This window comes from Pleurodeles waltl, chromosome 4_1, assembly GCF_031143425.1.
Source record: "Pleurodeles waltl isolate 20211129_DDA chromosome 4_1, aPleWal1.hap1.20221129, whole genome shotgun sequence".
NCBI lineage: Eukaryota > Metazoa > Chordata > Amphibia > Caudata > Salamandridae > Pleurodeles > Pleurodeles waltl.
Genome location: NC_090442.1, coordinates 282,720,554 through 282,736,969, shown reverse-complemented (window position 1 = coordinate 282,736,969; position 16,416 = coordinate 282,720,554). Strand labels below are relative to the sequence as shown.

The 16,416-nt window shown below is 45.2% G+C and overlaps 1 protein-coding gene across 2 annotated transcripts in view; it reads left to right on the top strand.

Annotated features, from left to right (window-relative positions):
- The first annotated feature begins 896 nt into the window (after positions 1-896).
- The window catches only part of PTPRB (protein tyrosine phosphatase receptor type B), a 335,571-nt gene continuing 320,051 nt past the window's right edge, over positions 897-16,416 (top strand). For both annotated transcript variants that reach the window (XM_069228335.1, XM_069228337.1), the window contains exons 1-2: positions 897-1,000; positions 10,996-11,394. In XM_069228335.1, the coding sequence (XP_069084436.1) occupies positions 946-1,000; positions 10,996-11,394 (454 nt within the window). In that variant the 5' untranslated portion in view covers positions 897-945. The remainder of the gene's footprint in view (positions 1,001-10,995; positions 11,395-16,416) is intronic.

Sequence of the window (16,416 nt, the reverse complement as noted above, 5' to 3'; positions counted from 1 at the left end):
AAACAGAGTGGTGTTGTTTCTCAGTTTATAGACTTTGCCGGCCACAGAACCACAAACAGCCCTCAGGTGAGAAGGGCCATCAGCAGGTAAGATCATAACAGAGTTTGAAAACCTACATTGCTTCTCCACCAAAACTGGAACTGCGTGCACACAAATTGTGCATTTTCCAGTAGTCACATCAGCCCACTAACTTCGTATTTAAAAGAAATTCCGCATCGCGATGCACTAAGCTGAGAGAAAACCAACCCTTGGTGCGAGTACTTATTTGCTTTTTATATAGCATGTTTTGTAGCAACTTTGAAACAATGTAAAAAGAACAGCTGCTCACAAGCTCCGACACAATGTATTCAAATAAGGACTCTGAGGCATAAGCAGATAACATGACGTGCCCACGCTCAAGCAAGAAGGTAGGAAAATGAAACTCAGGGGTCCAGCACCTCACTTGACACGTCAGTCACTGACCGCAGCTCGGGTGAGCATCTCTTCTCTTTGCGGCTGGGTACAGCACCCGAAGCTCCCAAGGTGGGCTTCACAGAGACCCCGACAAGTAAACTAGCCCCGCCCCCAGTGCCATCCACGCTACTGCAAACATGTCATTATGTGAACAAGGCGGTGTTTATGCAGCTTGGCACAGATCACCTGCACACATGTGTCCTTTCATGTGCTTTCAGAACGCAGACTGGGGCCATGTTCACAAATCATTTCTGAATCACCCCAGCGCACCCACCACCTCGCCAGCTCGTGTGCACTAACGCTACAAGAGACAGTCGATATTGGCGAATGACACCAAATGTCAACCTGGTGCAAAAGTCGCAAAAACAATTGAATAGAAGGAAGTGTTCGTCACTGACTTTTCCCCCCGTGAAGGCGCGTTTCCTTCCTAGCTCGAGCTTCGCTTATCTGGCTGGTGGAGAGAAGCATGGAGCGGCCGTGATTAGGTGCAAAATGGAGCCCTTCCTCCGGCTCTGGTGGTTTGCCTGCCTGTCTCTGGGGCTCGCAGGTAAGTGATGCTCCCGGGGGACGGGGGGACCGGGCAGGGCCTGCGCGCCCCGGGCCGGGCTGGCCCAGGAGAGCCGCTACCCTGAGAGCTATGAGCTGTACAGGATGAGAAGGAAATGAACGATGTTCGCAGCTGTACATATCACTGGGCACTGCCCTGCCAGGGTTAGCACAGCTTCTGGGCACCGCGGAGATTGTTTCTTTACGCAGGTTCATTTCCCTGGGTGTCAGAGCGCCTCCGGCTCCCATATCCAAGAGCCTGTGTGTAGAAAAGTTCGGCACATCATGAGAGTTATAGCTATGAGCGCTCGTCTCCTGGGAGCCGGGACTTTTAGGGCATGGAACAGCGGGCCCTCACTCCACAGCCTTTACATACGCTGGCCTCGAAACATGCCTTAAATACGCGGTATAAAGCGCTTGGAAATTTTGATATCCTTTGCAAAAACGTATATTGAATATTTACTCATTGGGTTGTCAACGCGTGTTCCGCTTTCTGGCTCCGTTCCTGGGCATCGTTCCGTTATACCACGTTATTACGCAAGAAGGGTGATTTAAACATACGTTAGGGTGGGCGGAGTTCATCGTGTGTGTTGAGGTTAATGACGGATATATAAACTTCAATCTAGTATTTCTTAAAATAGTGAAAGGTTCGTATAGTTTAGAGCTCTTCAGTGTTGTAGGTTCATGCGTATGTCATTCAATTCAGATGTATTCTTTATATTATGTGATTCGTAGTTTTGGTGTTATAATGGAATACCAGGACTACAGATCCCAGAATGCAAAGAAAACACCGGCTGGATGCGCTGCTTTTACACGGGCCTTGGGAAATTATGGCCCATATTTATACTTTTTGACGCTAAACTGCGCTAACGCAGTTTAGCGTCAAAAAGTTTTGCGCCGTCTAACGCCATTCTGAAGCGCCATGCGGGCGCCGTATTTATGGAATGGCGTTAGACGGCGCAATCAGACCGGCGCTGCCTGGTTTGCGTGGGAAAAAACCACGTAGACCAGACAGCGCCGGCGTAGGGGGAAAATGGCGCATGGGCGTCTTAAAATGGGGCAAGTCAGGTTACGTCGAAAAAATCGTCTTAACCCGACTTGCGCCATTTTTTAACGACGCCCATCCCCCATCAACATGACTCCTATCATTGTAAAGATAGGAGTCATGCCCCCTTGCCCAATGGCCATGCCCAGGGGACTTCTGTCCCCTGGGCATGGTCATTGGGCATAGTGGCATGTAGGGGGGCACAAATCAGGCCACCCTATGCCACAAAATATTATTAAAAAAAAAAAAAAAAAAACTTACCTGAACTTACCTGAATGTCCCTGGGGTGGGTCCCTCCAGCCTTGGGTGTCCTCCTGGGGTGGGCAAGGGTGGCAGGGGGGGTCCCTGGGGGCAGGGGAGGGCACTCTGGGCTCATTTTGAGCCCACTTGTCCCTTAACGCCATGCCTGACCCAGGCGTTAAAAAGCGGCGCAAATGCGCCGTTTTTAGCCACGCCCACTCCCGGGCGTCGCTTTTGCCCGGGAGTATAAATACCACGTAAAGGCCTGGGAGTCATTTTTTAGACGGGAACGCCTCCCTTGCATATCATTAACGCAAGGAAGGGGTTCACGCTAAAAAATGACGCACATTCCGGGAACTTTGGCGCTATTCGCCTCTAACGCCATAGTATAAATATGGCGTTAGTTGGCGTTAGTTTTGCGTCGAAATTGCGTCAAAAAAAACGACGCAATTTCGGCGCAAACGGAGTATAAATATGGCCCTATATTCAGTTACCTAACAGCCACTAAAGACGAACTGGACCCGCTGTTTTATAAAATGAATGTTTACACGCGGGCCCAGCCGTTATGCTAGCTACCAGTACATCTTAAGGGTGATAAAGATTAGGGCATCCTTATTCATAGTCACACTTTCACCGACGTTTACAGCTGCCACATGACAGTCTCGGCTTCTTAGCCTCCATCGGTGTGGGATTGTAGGCCTAATGAGAAAATTAAATCTCCGGAATGCAGAATACTGTTATCTAAAACCGGTTGAAGGTGTCACACTGAAATGTGCCACTTGACAGTCCAGTGTTCAGGTTGCTTCAGCACGATACGTAAGGGCCTCGCGTTATGTTGAACACTTTTATTCTGGCTTGGCTTGTGGTTTTTGAGCCCACAGATACTATAAAGAAAGTGAAACAACAAGTCCTATCAAGCTACGTATTTTCGGTTAAAAAAGCCAAGACTGGCCGAATATGTCGGTATACCTGATACGTGACCGCGTGAGAACAGCGTTGCAGGAGCAGATACGTCTTGCGTAGCTAGGCCTTTTTAAAAAATGTTTTCTTTAAATTGTCTCTTGTACGCCTTCAGCATCCATGATTCTAACGCATCACTGGCAAGTGCAAATCAGCTGGAGTCGAAGTTCATACAGTATTATGTCACTGCTGACGTCATCGTGTTCGTCCTTCTTTTACCTCGATATGTCTGAACAAAGTGAAGGCGCCAAATTGCATCGAAGCAATGTTGGGGTTTTAAACGGATCATCATACTAGCGGCCAAGTTTCCTGTGTTCATGCATGACTAGTCTGTCTGGTCCCGTTTTTTGCTTACAATTCTGGGACATGTATGTAGTACTGATTTGATGCTGGGTGATGGAGGGCTACAAGTCCCAGATTTTTAGAAAACCTGAGGCTGGCCTACCTAACCACTTGTGAACTTAGGAAACTTGGCAGCTATGAGCACACTGGCGACAAAAATACCTCTTTCCAATTGGCCAGTGATTTGTAAGACTAACATGCTTTTTTGCTGTAGCTGTGAGTTATATGACAGTTTTCTTCCCCACTAAGCTAGTGTGAACTTCTAAAGTTGAATGATGGTTTTTCCTGACCGAAACGAAGTCTTCCAAATCACAACATGGTTCCCCTGATGGTGGCACAATCCATTTCCGATCCATTGAAATGAGGAAAGAAAAAAAACAACAGAGACGCCATTTTGTTTTCATGGTCGTAATCATCTCCAAACTATAATCAACACTGAAATACAACTACACGGTCCACAGTCATATATATTGTGTAGCACACAAACCGAACTCCATTGCACCGAATATAATGATACCTATATATTACATAAATACCAGGTGGTGCTATGTGTGCCGTGAGATCTTCACATAGTCTTGGCTTTTCAGCCTATATCTGTTGCAATTTGGGGCTTCTAGTTTCACTTTTCACATTATAAATGTGGAAGTAGGCACAAAAAGCTAGAACCGGTTGAGTGTGTCACTCCGGAGTAGGACATGCAAACACTATGCAGTTGTCTTTAAATAGTCCTCGATTCCCTGCTTCTCACACCTATTAGAGTGGCATTTTTGGATTAGCACTGACTTGGACAGGAGCAGGCTCCCATGCTGCTCCAGTGCGTGAAGTATATTCAGCGCCTTCAAACATTCTATGATGTAGTCATCATATAATACATATTTGGTTCCACCTGGCTACCAGCATGCAGAAACTATAAATGTGTGTACCATCCATCCTGAGTGCCAGATTTAGGCCTTAAATCAGTGTGTGGAGAAATCACAATGATAATTCCACATCAGATTTCATGAGGGACAGCAGTTTCCTCTACAATTTGTAATCCTAATGCGGTTATAAACACGTATATGACTAAATCAGTAATACTATGACGGTGTTGAAGTCCCTGAAGCAACAAGGCCTAATTCGCCCCATCTTTTGACACTTTCAGACCTATTGGTATCAACACTTCAGCACCTTTCATTTACTCTGCAAACAGATAGAGCAGGCACCCACACTCATCATTCTGGTCCTGGCCAATCACCTTTTGCATGATGATGGGGTATGTTGGTAGATCTTATTAATCTTCTCTGGAGTGGAGAAGTGTCCCACATCTGCTGTGGGCTGGGCAACAAGGAGGCACCACACAATCTGTGAATTGGTGTGAGGGCTCATGACACCTGTCACCTACATGTGTTGTCAAGTTCCACTTTGAGCCTCATGCCAGGAAACTAGTATGTGCTGACGGCTAGGTCTTTTGTAAGGATACACTCCTAAGCCTGGAGTGCTGAGCTCCTACCCACCCTGTCTCGCTGACCAGGTTGGTGGCCCCAGTGATATTACACAGTTCGCTGTCTTTTGACAGCCTTCAGAGATGTGAATGGGTCATGGTTTCTCCAACTTCACTTTAGGTCTCGTTCATGTTGCATTTTGTGAAGGCAGAGTGAGATCATCACGGCCTCGCGATATGTGCTTACCACTTTGATCAGATGGGCCTTATGACAGACTTTTCTGTCTTTGAGCCAAAGAGAGTCCATCCATACTCCAGAACAGCAGTGGCCTGTCCTTTGGGGCTGAGGGGCCATGCCCCTCCTCCACCTTTTGACCCTCAAGAAGAGTGTCTGTCAGGCTGAGCAAAGGTCCTTTTCAGGTCAGGCAGCCGGGAAATAGACATCCACTATTTGCACAGGCTCCCGGCTGCCTGAGCTGAACTTTGCTGGGCTGATGAAGTCACAGCCCTGTGGGCATGACCTCTTCAGCTTAGCAAAGGTGCCTCGAGGCCCTCCCCCTCATGATGAGAGGGAACGTCACTGATTGCTTCAGACCTGGGTGCTTCAGTTTTAAGCCCTGAAGCACCCAGGGCCGAATGTCAATCAGTGACACCTTGTCACAGAGTGGGGTGAAGTCAGCAGTGTCACTGACCCCATCCCACTCTGTGACACGTTGCGACTGCTGCCTTCCCTCACTGGCTGACCTTAGGTTGTGAAAATAGGCAGCAGTCCCAACCCTCCTGGGACCTCTGAGGCAGAGCTGAAGGTAAGTGTGTGTGTGTGTCTTTTTTTTTTAATGAATGCTTGGTGAGTCCTTGCATATATGTTGAATATTTGATATTGAATGTTGTGAATGGATGTGTGTGTGAATGAATCAGGATGAGTGCACGTGTGCCTCTTTGTCCTGCCTGCCCTCCTCCCTCTTCAAATTACCTGCCGCCACTGCTCCAGAAAGAGCCCCTTCATCCATGGGTGTATTGCAGGCAAGTGCAGCCCCAGGGTTGCGAGGGTAAAGTTTGGGCACTCTTCAGAAGACCCCCATTGAGCCCAAGGCCTACGAATTATTGTGAGTTTTGAGGGTCTTAGTGCCTCCCTCCACATTCAGCAGGGGAAGGGCATACTTTGTGTTATGCCACTGCCTTCCACAGTGTCGTGGCAGCAGAGCCAAGAACCTGCAAGAACAGCCCACCTTTTAGCTTACAGCTGTGCTCAGAGTGCTCTGGATTTTTCTGGGAAATTCATGCATATCAACTACAGAATGCCCTTTAAAAGTCAATCATTTTGGACTCAGCCCAGACACAAAAATATCTCCTCTTGAGCTTACTAGCAGTTGCTGCTGAGGGACATGCAGAAGCATTGCACCTGCTGCGTACTACCCACACACTCTCCCACACTCTGTGGGGATATGTGGCAGGAGAGTCACGCATCTATACACCAGACAAGAACTCCACCGCAGCTCCAAAGCTCTTCCCCACACAGTCTGTTGGGCACAAGAACCAACTAACAGGAACCCTAAATTTGTTACCATGAACCTTCCAATCCAACGGGAAGTAGGGTGCCACAGCGATCCTAAGACAGTTAACTGCCTAACTGTGCTCAATAATGGAAACATTTGAACGATTTGGAAAGTCGCAGCCAGACTGGTGAAAACACTACATTGCTATACCAGCCTCAGAATGCCAATAATAATAGCCTAATCCAGTGGTTCCCAACCTTTTGACTTCTGTGGACCCCCCACTTTATCATTGCTGGAACTCAGGGACCCCCACTGAATCATTATTGAAATGCGGGGACCCCCCATTGAGTCATTACTGGAAGCCAGGGACCCTGGACTAAAGACTGTTGATGATTTGAAATGCAAAACAATACACAAAAAACATTCATCAAACATACACAAATGAGACATTTTATTTAATTTGCAAACAAATATAAATAAATAAAAGATGTAATTTTAATAGGAGGGTTGAAGCTTTTATAAATTCAATTAAAGACACACATCATCCATACTATATTCTGTCTGATGCACCTGCACTGCTCCCACAAATCAATCTGAGGATACTAATTTAATTTTTAGACTCTAATTTCAAATTTCTTGACATTTGCAGTATGTTTTAAAATTTCAATTGTACATGTAGCCACACACTTTATTAATCTGTTAATATTAGTTAATTTTATAAGCAGTCACGGACCACCTGTGAGGCTTCGCAGACCCCTAGGGGTCCCCGGACCACAGGTTGGGAACCAGTGGCCTAACCTAAAATGCCCACCAGTCACTATCTCGCATCCTAACATTACTACAAACTCAGAAGCCTGCAATGTGCCACCATCATCTACATAGAACAATCACCTCAGCCTTTCTGGCATCTAAGTTTCATGACCAACAGAAGTAGACAAATGTCAAATTATCACATTTCCTGGAAAGGAAATGAAAGGAGTAAGCACAACTCTTTTATCATTTTAGGTGTGACATTAGCCAAGACCTTTTAGTTTGTTTATATGCATAAAATACTTACAGGGGCTTTCAGCCAGCCCTCTTCACTCATTGAGCTATTATTGTGTCATTCACATTTTTCCACACATTACAGTTTAAAGCGTGGGGTACTGGGCCAGCCTACTCTAGCCATTAGCTAACTTCACTGTGAATGCCAACATTCTACCCTTTGACAAAGAGCACATTTGTAAACAAAGTAGTTCCTTTCAGTGCCAGGGATTACAACGGCAATGTGTGGTTTTTCCAGTCAAATATTTTTGCTTTCAGCCATTCTCTAAGGCTCACAAGGCAGCTTCCCCAGCAATGTAGTTTTCTAAAAACCACAACAAAATAAAACAAATGGTGATAAAGTCAAAATGCTGCAAAAGGTTGCTAGCCAAGATCAGACCTATTGGCTTTCCCAATGCTCCTTTGTTGTTTCATTCATGGCCTACAGAGGGGGACACACAACAAGATGCTCTTCAAGCACAACTGGCCCCAATGGCCGTTAACTTGGGTAAAAGGATTGGCAAGGCTGGCCAGTGAAGTGTAAACATAAGCGGGTAAAGGAACCAGAGAGTAAAATGCCAGAGAATCAGGAATAGTGTCTTTGAAAGCAAGAATGTTTCGGTTACAAAAAGTGGTCCAAAGTACCAGTTTGGCCATATATATAGTATTCACTCCTCTCATGTGTCCCATGATCAGATATGCAACTAATGTGGTTTAATTCCAAGACCAGGGATGCAGCTGGATCAGGTACTCGGTACGCACCAGCATCCTGAGAATCCCTTAAGAAGCTGGTGTCAGTGGTCTGGTGCAGATGTTACACAGTCCAGTATTTGTGGTTTTGGTCTGAGCTTGGTGGATGTATTTTCAGGACAGATTACGAGCTATTTAGGTGATCGCAGAGAAGTATCCACTGTGGTGGTGGCGCTCTGAGATGGTCCACATATACTGACTCATCATTCAAGCTCTGTCTTCATGTTGGAAATTCATCACATAATAAAGGTGTGCTTTTCCATTAGTCCATCAACACTTCACTGGTGTTATTAAGAATCATGACAGTCAGATGGAGGGGGCATCCTTTATAGAATGCACTGGCCCTCATTCACCAAAGTGTAATGCTTCACCATTGCAACTCGCTGGGTGGGCACTGTAATGCCCGGTGGGCCCCTCAAATGGGGTTCTTTGCTGGAATTTTTTTTACACTCTCTAACTGCCAGGGGCTAGGCAGTAGAGTAGATGTCCCCACTGTCTGACCTTCACAATTCTTATTGACACCAGTGAAATGTTGTTGGACTTACAGAACAGCACACCTTTACTGAAGATTATTAACCAAGAAGACCGGACAAGTGCTGGATCACTTAATTTCCTCTCAAACCACTCCAGTGTATATGGGAAATTTATCACCACATATTAAAATAAATTTGAATTGCTCCATATTTTGTCCGCTTCTATGCACAAGTGTTGGTACCTCACAATGTGTAAGTGGGGGTGACATGTTGGCTGTCCACATTGGCAAAACAGTTCTGAGCTGTTTGTATGGTGTATCAGGTTTTGACCCTGCCCAATTCAATACCTCTTCATAGGCCCCCGGTTGCAGGGTAATCTATGGTCTTAGATCTACATCCCACTTCCCTTGTAGGTGACAGCATTGCTGGAAATTTAGTGTTTAACTCTTTTGAGATGTTTCTAATGCAAATTAATCTGAAAACGTTTCATAGGACTACATTATGCGAGTGATTGCTAACCTTTATTCTCCTCTAATATTGATATCTTAGATGCCCTCAAACCAGTGGGAGCTGGTATATTGTAACTCCATCTGGTTTTCATGAAATCAAGCAGTGCCACCTAGAGCTGGATCATGTAAATCCTGGAAACATGCTTTTCCCCATAAGACGGCACTCACCACATACAGGCAGCATGATGTTTCTTGACTGACTTCACAAGGATATTCCTCCTGTCTCTTGCAAGGTCTTTCTCTGTGCCACTCCATCTCCTTCATGTGGTTACACAAATATCTAAAAAACTGCTAGGTACAGATCTTCTCTAGTGATCTGCCTTCATGTGATTATGTGTCATGGGAGGGGGCAGACTGGCCACACCAACTGGCTCCATTTGTGCTAGTTTGCAACTGTGCTCCCATTGACTGCCAAGCTTCACTCCACTCTTTGGCAAGGGCGGTGGCTCTCATACCTTCAATGTACATTAGGCCATTCAGACAAAATCCCACGCCACATCAGAAATATACTGCATCAGAATGCTGGAGATTCCTGAACCGGTGGAAGATTCTGTTTCTAACTCCCTTAATGGCACAATAGTGCGAGGGAACTGAGCATGTTCTCAACTGGAGGTTATGAAGAGCACCCAAGCATGGGGTGCTTGGGTCCTACCTCCCTCTTCTTACTACAAGGGTTTGCAGCCATATTAGTGTTTCCAATTTACTGCCTACAGATAAGTCCCTCCGAATTTTGTCCACCTACTGAGTCTTCTGCCTTCTGTCTCATGAGGAAAAACAGGAAGCAGAATAGCTCCAGAGATCTGCTTGCTGGTTGTTCACACCTGGGCATGTGTCCATGAGTGTCCCTTCCAACGTACGAAGGGCTCCTTCCATAATGAAGGTCTTCCCCCAAGGGTGATGATTTTCCTCTTGCCTTCAGCATCATAACAAAGACCCACAGAGCTTCCCTTTACAGACTGGCATGCTTCTACTCTCTAGAATCTTCATGCATCATGAATCCTTCATTTGTTCTCCTGTTTGAGCACACGCAATCATCTCCCTCGAATTACAGTAAAGCAACCCACAGTCAGCTAACGCACACCTGCATCAAATTCACCACACATTCTTCCAATTTATCATAAGGAGACAGCCACACACCTACCTCATCTTCTATTTAGATTTGTTTTAAAAGCCAAATAATATATCCAGATATATTAACTACACCAAAACAGAACACTGTTCTTGCACCAAATATGTATATCAGTTCATTAATAACCCCTTTGGCTTTTAAAAAATGTTAGCTAGTAAGTGGGGTACATAACTTACCCTTTTTCGGAAATTAAGAAAAGTTGCCTGATTACAAGTGTCCCCCGAACATCGTGATACCTGGACAAACAACTGTAATGACTACTGCCATGTTTAAGCACCCTGTATTTACCTGTGCAATAAAATTCTCATCCTTCATTAAATTTCGACAGGTCATAGCTTCCAGACTTTAACAAAAGGGAATGGCCAGGTACTTGCCAAGAATACAGATTTTGGTGCTGTAAGCATCAAAAATCCACATTTATTCCCCAAAAAACAGGTTTATGCATACACTCTAGCACCGTAGTTGGCCTGCTTGTAGTCACCCCCCCCTGGAATCTGCTGTTTGTATCAGAAAGAGAACTTGCCTGGTAACAATTTGGAGTAGAGTTTGGGTGTTTTTAAGAGAGGGGACATGGGATTATTTTGATTTGTGTCGGTTTACATCTTTCAGAGGGATTTCTAATCGTCCACGTCCAGAAACAGCAGTGCATCCTTGGAAGTAAGGTGGTAGTGAGCGTGGGCATATGCAACGTGACCAGCCAGAACCAGCAGTGGATGTGGACAGAGGATGAGAAACTGCTCCACGTGAAGTCAGCTCAGTGCCTGGGCATCTCCAACTCCTCTGCCAAGCACTCGCGCCCCGCCATCTTTACCAACTGCTCCCAAGCACCCAGATGGGCCTGCCACGACAGTGATGGTCTACTGGAAGTGGCTGACAGCTCTCTGTTCCTCAAGAAACAGGGCCCCAGAGTGGTGGTAAAGATGGACAGGAAGTACCCCAACAGGTGGAAGAAAGTAGAAGTGAATGAGAAGGGAGAACCGGCATACCAAAGCTTGTGTCCAAAAAAAGGTGAGCCAGTCCTGCTGTAAGTTCTAATTAATAAGATTTTTTGGATGCATGTAATCGCGATCGGTACAAAAAAGAAAACAAAACAATTACATTGAATTCTCAAAGTAAACATACCATTTTGAGTATATCATTCATAAGATTAATGTTTTATGTTTATTCATCTTGCTGTTGTTGACAAAAGATGGTGCTTTGTGTGCAGGACCATATATAGTACCCCGGGCTTGCTAAGATACAGTGATCCATTCCCCCCTTTCCTCTGCATCTTTGGGAGAGGATTTGCTGCCCACCTTGTCCTCTGTGGTTTGAAGTCTGCTGCCTCCTCCCTGCTGCTCAGTGGGGATGGGACACAGGGCAGCCTCTTTTTGGTAGTTAAGTGTCATGCAGAGTGTAGACCCTTTCATGAGCTGAACCCTCAGGTTCGCCACCCCAATCCCAAGAAGGATCATAAACCATTTAAGGTCATGTTTTGGAGGTGAGGCACATTGTACTTTTATAAATGGACCCACTAGCCTCATGAGCTTATGCAAGTCACCCACACATCACAGGGGAGCATGTCGGAAGTGGATGTGGACATTAGTCTTCCTCTCGGATGGGGGCGTTGTGTGGTTTCCTAGGAATAATCTGACATAGCTGATGGAGGCAGCAGGTTTGATAATTATCTCTCCTCCTCCTTCTTCATTTCTCTCATCACCACATATGCAACCCCTGCCTGTGCTGTTAGTACTTCTAGTCCTGGTCCAGTTGTTGTCTTTTCAAGAGGAAGCCAATTTCCCAGACGATGAGGCAAAGGGTGAAACTGGTTCCCGTCCATTCAGTTTGAAATATGTGAAGTGGTTGCAGGCGGCAGAGGTGGTGCAGCACCTAGACCAGGACAGTTTGCTGCCCCCATATAGTCCTGTAAGATCTGAGCCCTTTTTTATTTAGTTTACTTTGCTTTGTTCTAGGGTGTGCTCCACCATGTGGTGTTAGCAGACTTTATATTCGAGCACAACTGGGGAGTCGGACTCTATCTCAACCCACACTAACTTCATTGTACATTAACATTAAACATAACTGTGTAGTTGGAATGTCTCATGTCATATTAACATAACAGAAAGGATAGCATAGGGTAGAGGACATGGGTCATGGTTGGTTTCTAATTCATAATGTTTTTGAAAAAATGTTTCCAGTTTGTGTGAAATGTCGTCAGATCATCCTGACATCTAATTCGGCAGATAACTGGGGCTGCTCAGGAAAAGGTGTGGAAGCTGAAGAAATCTGTTTCTAGCCTTACATATTTAAGTTGGAAAATGTCTTTGCTTCTGGTTGCTTGTTTTTACTGGATAGTACAAGGTGGAGTTTAGATAATCTGGCTTGGTATAATGAATTACTTTGTTTGATAGACAGGACTCTTTGACTTTGTTTCTGTCCTGTGGTTGAAAGTAGTTTATCTCTTTCAGAAGAGGAGTGATGAGGTAGAATTTCTTTCCAGACATGAATTGTGTTAGAAATGGGGTCTTTGGTTGGCAGTCAGGTTACCACCTGTCCAAGCAAGGACCCTCACTCTAGTCAGGGTAAAAGAGAATCACCCTCAGCTAACCCCTGCTTGCCCCCTTGGTACCTTGTTTCAAGCAGTAGGCTTAACTTCAGAGTGCTAGGTGTAAAGTATTTGTACCAACACACACAGTAACATAATGAAAACACTACAAAATAACACAACACAGGTTTAGAAAAATAGAGAATATTTATCCAAACAAAACAAGACCAAAACGACAAAAATTCACAGTACACAAGTCAAGTTATCAATTAAAAAGCAAAAAGAGTCTTCATGTAGTTTTAAACACACACTAACACTGTTAGCGTGAAAATGTACCTTGGGTGCATTTAAAATAACCCCGCACGGGTGAGTTTGCGTCAAAAATGGCTTTTGATGCGGCGATTCCACTCATGAGCAGGACCTTGCGTCGTTTCTCCTTTTGTCGGGTCGGGGCACGTTATTTCTTCTCTCTGCAGGAGAACGATGCGTCAATCCGGTCAGCACTCTCAGGTCCGGGCAGGCCTTGCGTTGTTTTTACACGCCCAGTGGTACTTGCGTCGGAAATCCAGCCGCACGATGATCCCAAAACCACGCAGTGCAGGTTGCGATCTCACCAGCCTCCATCAGCAATGCTGCACGTCGTTTCTCCAGCTCCGTGCGTCGATTCTTCGGTTCCGTTGAAGGCGAGCATCGATTTTCAACTGCGAAGCCAGCAGCGCGTCGATTTTTCAGCCGCAGATCGGAGTCGTGATGATCTTTTCCCCGCACGGCGTTCTGTGCGTGGATTTCTTCCTCTTAGGCTGCCTGCTTCTCCTTTCAGGGTCCCCGGAACTGGATGGGCACCACAGGGCAGAGTAGGAGTCTCTCCAGAGACTCCAGGTGCTGGCAGAGAGAAGTCTTTGCTGTCCCTGAGACTTCAAACAACAGGAGGCAAGCTCTAAATCAAGCCATTGGAGATCTTCGCAAGATGGAAGGCACACAAATTCCAGTCTTTGCCCTCTTACTCTAGCAGAAGCAGCAACTGCAGGATAGCTCCACAAAGCACAGTCACAGGCAGGGCAGCTCTTTTTCCTCAGCTCTTCAGCTCATCTCCAGGCAGAGGTTCCTCTTAGTTTCCAGAAGTGTTCTCATGTCTGTGGTTTTGGTTCTTATACCCATTTTGCCCTTTGAAGTAGGCTTACTTCAAAGCAAAGTCTCTCTTGTTTGTGAAATCCTGCCTTGCCCAGGCCAGGCCCCAGACACACACCAGGGGGTTGGAGACTGCATTGTGTGAGGGCAGGCACAGCCCTTTCAGGTGTGAGTGACCACTCCTCCCCTCCCTCCTAGCACAGATGGCTCACCAGGAAATGCAGACTACACCCCAGCTCCCTTTGTGTCACTGTCTAGTGAGAGGTGCAACCAGCCCAATTGTCAAACTAACCCAGACAGAGAATCCACAAACAGGCAGAGCAGAGTCACAGAAATGGTTCAAGCAAGAAAATGCCTACTTTCTAAAAGTGGAATTTTTAAACATACAATCTTAAAATCAACTTTGCTAAAAGATGTATTTTTAAATTGTGAGCTCAGAGACCCCAAACTCTATGTCTATCTGCTCCCAAATGGAATCTACACTTTAATCATATTTAAAGGTAGCCCCAATGTTAACTTATGAGAGGGACAGGCCTTGCAACAGTGAAAAACGAATTTAGCGGTATTTCACTGTCAGGACATATAAAACACATTACTATGTGCCCTACCTTAACCATATACTGCACCCTGCCCTTGGGGCTACCTAGGGCCTACCTTAGGGGTGTCTTACATGTAAGAAAAGGGAAGGTTTAGGCCTGGCAAGTGGGTACACCTGCCAAGTCGAATTTACAGTTAAAACCGCACTCACAGACACTGCAGTGGCAGATCTGAGACATGATTACAGAGCTACTTATGTCAGTGGCACAACCAGTGCTGCAGGCCCACTAGTAGCATTTGGTTAACAGGCCCTGGGCACTTCTAGTGTACTTTACTAGGGACTTACTAGTAAATCAAATATGCCAATCATGGATAAACCAATTAACCATACAAGTTACACAGAGAGCATATGCACTTTAGCACTGGTTAGCAGTGGTAAAGTGCTCAGAGTCCTAAAGCCAACAGCAACAGGTCAGGAAAAATAGGAGGCAGGAGGCAAAACAATTGGGGATGACCCTGCATAAGCAAAAAAGTCCAACAACTTGAGATGGAGAACGTAGGATAGTAGTGTGAGGAAAGGGTGTGGATTTGGGCACTCCTCTTAGGGTGGCATTACCACAGTTGACTCGAGATAACTATGGCTTGTACCAGTAGAGAGAAGACTGTTTTCCAAGCTCAGTATCTGAAAACCTCTCACTGCTCATACGTGATGCGACAAAGGTGGCCATCATGACAGAACGTAAGGCTTTTGAGAAGGCTGCACTGCATAGGTGAATGCTGCAGCCCTACTCTCTATAAGGGCTGATTCAGAATTCTCTCCGGTTGTGAAGGAGGATAATTTCAGAGCAAGTGATCTTGTTGACAGAGGATAGAACTTCATTCAGCAGATTCAAATATACAAAATGATTGATTCTGCTTCAATGAAATATAATTCTGCTATGTCTGCCGCTGCTTACCAAGCCTTATCAGTGTTTATGTAGCTTTGTTCAAGATTTTCAACCTACTTTACAAGGAGTTCGATTCTGGAGGTTTGAGAAATATTTCCTCCACTGAGATCTAATAATCATGTTACATTTTCACAATCCGTTTCATTTCATTGCATAAAGAGAAATATGTGTAATCAACAAATCCTCCCTGGAGTCAACCTCTCGATTGCTGTGAAGCTGAGGACATCCTATGGTGCTTGATAGATCTAGACTGTCTCTACAGTTCAGGGCTTTTGAAAACAAACTTAGTAGAAGAAAAAGAAGAAAGAAGAGGGAAATCCTTATGACAGCATGGGGAAAGTTACACATACACGTTGCAGAAATGACCTCATATTAAATAGATACCTGCCACAATACTGAATACATTGACATGTAAAGTTGTCTTTCTATATTCACTATGACCCCCCACTGCATGTTCATGTGCCCCATGCTCTTCTAGCTGTGAATCTATAGGTCCAAATCACCTCACTATCTGTCTATGTTCTGAAGCTTTGCTTTGTCAGTCTAAGTATCCAGGATACTTGCGTCCTCCGCTTCTATCCATGTGCCTCAAGCCCCTCATGTAATCTTACAAGGCAACAAGATTAACCCATTAACCCATGAGGTCAGGGTAAACTCATTAAAGAAAGACAATTGCACTCATAGGTATCATCTGGTCAGCTAAAAAAACTTGAAAAGGCTAAATAGCCACACACGTTTAATGCAGAATGAGAAATTCACACACAGAGCGATCAAGGTACTTCAAGAAGAAATGCATTTCTAATGTACATCAATGTACATGTTTTTACTCAATTACAGTCAACTACCATAAAAAAAACAAATACATAAGTGCATAGTGCCCCCAGTACAAAAAGA